We start from the raw sequence: 6,887 nt of genomic DNA, 5'->3' as shown, positions 1-6,887 counted from the left end.
CTGCATAAACTGATTTTCTCCATATTTCGCCACTTCGTGGCACCTGACATAAAATGAAAAGTGACTGTGGCATGTTTAAAAGTGCAACGAGCGAATCCTGAACACCGTTTAGCGTGTATACGTATATGCAGAAGTTTTAATTTCGCAACCAGCCTGCGGTGGAGCATTGGCAATTTAATGGTTTCTGCCAAATTTGAAAAATTTGAAAACAATAATTTTCGGTATTGATCAGTAACTAATATTTTAATTCCAGCAAAAGTGAAGCCTATATATACTCATTTCGAGTGTTATTATTCGTTGTGTATTCGCAGAAAATTATACATTCTTTTATATGCATTATGATATTTTAATCAAAAACGTCATATACCTCTTTGTTCGAGTTTCATTTGCGTTTTGTTTTACAATAAATTGTAAAGGTGCGGACCAAAAGTCTTTTTGATACTAAATTCCGCATCACAAGAAAATGTGGATCATTCTCGACCCCAGAGCTCTTTCAGATAAACTCGAAAGTAGCTCTGGACCTGTCTGGTCACGTGGTGAAAATATGCCACTATATGTTGCATATTTTTGTGACTTGATTGCTGGTCGCCTTTATTGCAAAAGTAACCGTTTATGCAGACGAATTAGGTTTGTGATTTAGCGTTGCTCTGAAGCCGTCATGGTTCCTGTAATGTTGCAGCGTCTTCAATCTGGAATAGAAAGAAATTTTTTTGATGACTTTAACTTTAAACCGAAACAGATTTTGTGCTTACAACACTTGATAGATGGACATGATGTCATTGCTGCTTTGCCTACTGGTTTTGGGAAAACTTTTCTGTTTCAAGTTCTACCTGATATTTTGCCTGGAAAGAGTAATATTGTTGTTGTCGCATGTCCCTTAAATTCCATTATCGAAGATCAAATGAACAGGCTGATGTTTCAAGGTCTGAGACAGAACCATATTATTCCTTTATTATTCAAGGCAGATGTGCGTAACAAAAATGTAGACGATTCTGTTGCAACAGAGGAGGACTTTTCTTTGTTGCGTGATATAATTCTAAATGGCTCTCTCAAGATTTTGTTTTGTCATCCTGAAGCCATTCTTAGTGAACGTGGCAGTTTATTGATGAATTCTATCACATATCAAGAAAATGTTGCAGCATGCGTCATTGATGAAGCAAATTGTGGTGACATGCGGGGTAAAGAGTTTAGGAGAGATTTTTCAGAATTATCATCACTGAAAGCTTTTTTTCCAAATATACATTTTTTGTGTTTGACAGCAACTGCTCCTCCATGTAATACAAACATACTTATAAATACATTAAAATTAATTGGCTGCAAAGTAATCAGAGCAAATCCGAATCGGCGAAATGTTTATTTAGATAACTGCTACAGGGTAGATAGAGTTTATGGCTTCCAAAGCTATGAGAAAAAAGTTATACCTATAATGAAAAACTTAAAAGTTCTGCGGAAGAAGTATCCTCTAACTATTATATACATGAAACGTAGATAATGGGGAGAAAGTTACTCCTCATTTGATCGTTTTCTGGGTGAAGAGCAGTATGTACATGGTAAGAAAATTCCATCACATAGACTTTTTGCCCAATTTCATGCTCCTCAAACCATAGAAATGAAATCTACAATTTTAAGCGCGCCTAAAAAAGAAGAATCCAACATTAGGGTTGTGTTTGCTACAACGGGATTGGGGATGAACGTGGATGCAAAATCAAATTTGAAGTCGTACACCCAAGAGATTGGAAGAGCTGGCAGAATGGGGCAATGTTCAAAGGCAACATTATATTTCTGCAATTCTGACCTATTCGAAGATAAAATTAGGAAAGGTTATATAAATAAATCCATGAAAAAGGTTTGTTTCAATGTTGATGTATACCAAAGAAAAACTTTATTGGACTACTTTGGTATAAAAGATAGTGAATTCCAAGAAAAATGTTGTTGCGTATGTGACAATACATTCATCATTAAAAATGCCACCATTTTGGGCAATAAAAGCCCGCCGTACCGATCTATTTCAAACGAAAACCTTTAATTACTTAAATAAATAATTTATTATTATTATTATTACCTTATAATCGCCATCGGCAATCGCTATATTAATTTATAATCGCTATCGGGATCACTTAAGTGGTTCATATTATTTTACAAAAATAATTTTTTCGCAAAGTTATTGGCTACGTAGGCATATTTGAATGCCGTAAGTATATTACTGCAACACTGGAAATAATACTTTTGGATATTTCAAGATTGCTCTGAGTTATAAAAGCAATGATTTGAGCCTGAAATTTTAATTGTTGCTCGTATTCTCAAAGGTTTTCAGACAATTCTAAAAAACGTTTATTATTTTTTGTGAAATCATTGTTACGAAGATTTATGTCGGATAGGTTCTTTTCTTCTTACGCATTCTGGTTTACAAAGGTGTTTAACTCACTTACTTACTTACTTCTTAAGAAAACACACCTGAATTTCTGCATGAGATTAATCTAGGAGAAGGCATTGGAGTTAATCGAGAAGATTCTTCTAATTTGTCTTCAAGTAAAAAAGAAGGAATGGTATTCGTTTAAAAAGAAAAATGACAATAATTTTCGACAGCTTTAAAAAATTGTACCTTGATCAGGAATGTAGGTTAAATTAAGAAAAGCCATGAAAAGCGTGGTTTCTAACAATATCGTTAACTATTTTCAATATTCTAGAATTTGCTGTCAACCGAACATGCAAATAGTTTCTTTGCAAATTTGTGCTGTAACATGGTCAAGTATGTCGTTGGTCAGATTGAGAATTGCTAAAGAAAGGCTTTGATATTTAGTATAATTAAACCTCTGCATTCAAAGTGAGTAACACATACTACAAATAGATCCGTAGTAGCAAAAAATTTCGATTTATGATAACAATTGCCAAACATATTTCTCAAAAAGGGCATCAATGGTAGCATGCAAAAATCAGTTTTGATAAAATATGTTTCCTAAATGTTATAGTTTGATGAAGCTTCCATCCCTAGCTGCGTTTTAATTTTTTTGGAAGTATCCAGCTCAAAAGATATTTCACCATTCTTAAAATGAGCGAATTCAAAACTGATTTGCTATTTCATTTTTAGCTGGGTGAATTTTAGTTATGGCGATAAAAAAACTTCACCCCTGTACAAGTAAAATATGCAAAATATATATTTATATCTACCGAAAAGCATTAATCGCAAAAAGTTGATAATGAGTCTCCTTAATAAAAATGACTCTTATTTTTTGTTCAACATCATAGAACCAAAACCAAAACCAAAACCAAAACCAAAAAAAAAATAATAATAATAATTAGTTGACTAACTACTTTCTACTTTTGCCTATTAAATGTATTTTTAGTTTGCTTTCACTTATTAAAAACTAAATAGCTACAAGTCTATAAAAAGTAATATAATTCTGTTTTACTTTTTAGTATAATCCAATTAAAAGCATTTGAATAATTAACTTTCGAAGAAGATGGACGCCGCAGTTCGAGTGTGGATAAGAACCTGTTTAACAAATTTTCACATCACCATTATTGGTGTGTTTATGGCAGCAGTGTCTACTGGTGTAGCCTACTTTAGTGTTATGTTTTTAGAACTCTGCCACACATCGCAATGGCAAGAGATATACCCAAAATACGAACTTGTAAGACTTTACAGCAACTGTATAAAAGATTTTATAATTCAAATTTCACTTCCATTCGCGTTATGCTTGATAACAAAGTTTCCCTTGAGCGAGATGAGAGTTTTAATTTCAAACAATGTTATTGCCAGTTGTTTTATTGTAATTTACAACCTGGTTTCACACATCTCGCATTTTTATGGTAGTCACAAATTGTTTAAAACCCCGTTATATGTTTGTTTTGCAATAATGCTGTTCCATACAACTTGGATTGTTGCTTCAAGAATTGATTGTCGCAGGAAAGGGATATTAAAAATATGCGTGGTGTTGTTTGCGCAGTATATAACAGTGATTTTATTTGGTTGCATTAACTTCTATGTACTTACCCCGATATATTTAAATCTTTCACCACTCTTCAAGTTCCTAACAGCTTCATTTATTCCGCTTATTGGTTATGTATGTACCATTATATGCAATATTATTATTGGGTCAAATGCAGATTTTGTGGAGACAGACAGAGTTTTTACTTTGACGACAAGTCTGTCAGTAGTGTGTGTTTTACTCTATCGTACGTATCAAACCTACATTGACAATTTGCAAAAGTATTTTTTACTAAGCTTAATTCACGCAGTGATAAGTTTTTTGGAACGAATACTTTCGCAGCATATGCAAAGTGTAGTTCATTGTTTTTTAAAAAAACTAAAATGGAGAAGGAGAAGATGTTTGGCAATGGCGAATAGATGGAAAATAAACAGAACAAACTTAATCATCGTCAGCATGATAGTGGAAATATGGGCAATTACTGTGGCAAATGCATTCATTATGTTTTACGCTTTTCAAAAAAGAATACCATTTAGAGATGGCAAAGAATTTCAATTCGGGGATCATGTAATGGACTTTGCGAAAAAAGTGTCTTTTTCCATCTTGTTGGAGTTTATATTAAACACGATGGTGATTTTATACCTAAAAAGTTTCTTTGGCATGTCAATTCCAAATATTTGGAGCAGACATTGGAGATTTTTCACAGTTATTATCTTGTTGAATACCTTTGTGTGTACACTGTATCATGCGCCATCCTTTGCTTTAACAACTGCTGCCTCATTTAAAATTCATATGACTCAAGTTGGGAATGTTGGCTTAGCAAATATTTTAACATATTGCAACTCTTCTTATCCGCCGTATTAATGCTTGGTGCAAATGGCGGCATTTGGCGTTCATGCGAATTATATGACTATCTAGTACACTGTTGCGAAATTTTTCTGGGATTTAGATGAGGAAAATATTATTGTGGGATCGATAACATTAAAGGATTTTTTGTGAAACAGTAAAGTATTTTAAATTTTGTACGTAGAGCTTAAACCGAAAAATAATAATGTACTTGTGATTGTTTCTTTACACCCCGCCATGACACAAACTCCTTAATACAAAGGTGAATAAACTTCACCGCGATTTTTAATGAAAATTGACAATGCTGCAGGTAGACTTCTCGAATTTGTAAAATCCTTAAAAATCTTTGCCATTGTAAAGTTAAGTCTATGGCGAGTTATCACTTATTAGTACTGAGACCCTAAAATGGACAACTGGATTTGATGTCTTGTGGAATATTTAAGTCTTGTTTACCTTGATGGCGTTAATTAAGGTGGAAATCCCTTCTGAACTATATTTTGTCTTCCACAAAATACACAACTTAACACAGAACACGATGGAATCGAGTATTTTTGTAGAAGTTAGATATCATCCCGTATGTTAGCTCTTTTAGCAACCGACAGCAAAACTAAGTGCATAGCAACGTCTCGTAACTAAATTCAACGTTTTTAAGTAGTCAAACAACTTATCCTGTTTTTAACACATTTCGATCCATGCATGGCATTCTATGCAATGAAAAACAAAACACGACCTTGAAAAATCCCAAATCACTGAAAATACAGGCGTGACCTTAAACAAAAACTCCTGCCAGCACGTTTAAAGCCACATGCTTTCCTGGCAGCACAGACGTCCTAAAAATTACATTTTGCCCAGTAAAACCATGGCAACAAACCAAATTAATTTCTTCCTAACTTTACAGTACTCCCGTATACGAATGATAACGATAACGATAAAAAAGCTTAGAAAAAACAGTCCTTCTTGATGGGGAGTTTGGGACGTTAACAAGTTATGCTGTGTGAGCGGTCGACGCAAGGCTTCTTAATTCCATTAAAGTTTATCAGCAATGAAAAAATAGAGGGACAATGTGGAATTTCAATACGTAATAAATTAAAAGCACACAGACAGTAATGAGGTGGGATATAATGAGACAGGTGAAATACAGACTTTCTAACAAGAAACCAATACGCAAACCAAAGTTATTAAAGAAGCTGCGAAATGACTTAAGTAAGATTTCCGTAAGATGTTACTCTCTGTCCTCGCACTTTCTAAATAACGTTGTGTAATAACCAGACTAAACTCAGAAGAATATTATAGGTAATTAAATTGAAGAAGAAAATTAAAGAAATTGCATCCACTTTATTGCTGAAATATAGAGAACCTGATAATGAATAATTACTTTTTAATGAGTTGTTACATTTATAATCCTATTTTTTTGGCTGTAGAATATTTTACATTCTGCAAAATACAATACATAACAGAAAAAGCGAGTTTGTATGGATAAGGAAGCGAAGACAACACGAAGAACTGTATTTGTTAAAAATGCTGTTCTAAACAGCCTTTAGAAGGTGATATCTCTAAAAAGGATTGTCATTTTTGTTGCTTTTATTACCTTTATATGAAATTATTTGATATGTTTGCTGTGAATCCGTTGAACTTTCAAGAGTTTTTAATGGATCGCGGTGTGCTGACGGCGATAATAACAGGCGAGCATTACCGGCGAACACCTCTTATTCAAGATGGATTAAAGATCCCTTACGTTATAGCGAAGATGGCTACTGATGATGGCTACTCAGGACACAACGAAATGTTGTTCGAAGTAGGAAGAGATTCTTTGTATACAACGCCTAAGAATGAAGAAATTTTGTGTCCAATTTTTGTTCTTATTACGAATCCCCTTGATGGCGCAACAAAGTATGATCGAAAAAAGAAACAAAACAAAGCTACGCCAAAGAGTGCCAGGATTCGTAACTTCTTTCAAGAGACCACATCACGTGTCACAAGAAGTACAGATTTTGATATAAATAGCGCAAAATGGTTTTAGACTAAAAGAAAAATGCTTAACTTTGTTTTGTATTCTATTATTCGAAATAGGTCAGTGGAAAAGCTACTAAAATTTACCCGTAGAAAATTTCG

At 33.6% G+C, this 6,887-nt stretch overlaps 2 protein-coding genes across 2 annotated transcripts; both read left to right on the top strand.

Moving 5' to 3' along the window:
- Positions 1 to 463: 463 nt before the first annotated feature.
- Positions 464 to 1,492, top strand: LOC130637035 (uncharacterized). Its single transcript, XM_057446888.1, has 2 exons — positions 464 to 523; positions 641 to 1,492. Exons 1-2 carry the CDS (start codon positions 464 to 466, stop codon positions 1,490 to 1,492), a joined length of 912 nt encoding a protein of 303 aa, XP_057302871.1.
- A 1,969-nt stretch (positions 1,493 to 3,461) lies between these two features.
- Positions 3,462 to 5,125, top strand: LOC130636767 (uncharacterized). The gene has a single exon (XM_057446610.1). The coding sequence runs from the start codon at positions 3,462 to 3,464 to the stop codon at positions 4,791 to 4,793; it is 1,332 nt and encodes a 443-aa protein (XP_057302593.1). The 3' UTR covers positions 4,794 to 5,125.
- Positions 5,126 to 6,887: the final 1,762 nt, after the last annotated feature.

The sequence above is a fragment of the Hydractinia symbiolongicarpus genome, chromosome 3 (genome assembly GCF_029227915.1).
Source record: "Hydractinia symbiolongicarpus strain clone_291-10 chromosome 3, HSymV2.1, whole genome shotgun sequence".
Lineage (NCBI taxonomy): Eukaryota > Metazoa > Cnidaria > Hydrozoa > Anthoathecata > Hydractiniidae > Hydractinia > Hydractinia symbiolongicarpus.
The sequence above is the reverse complement of the archived record's forward strand: the minus strand, read 5'-3'. Positions and strand labels throughout refer to the sequence as shown.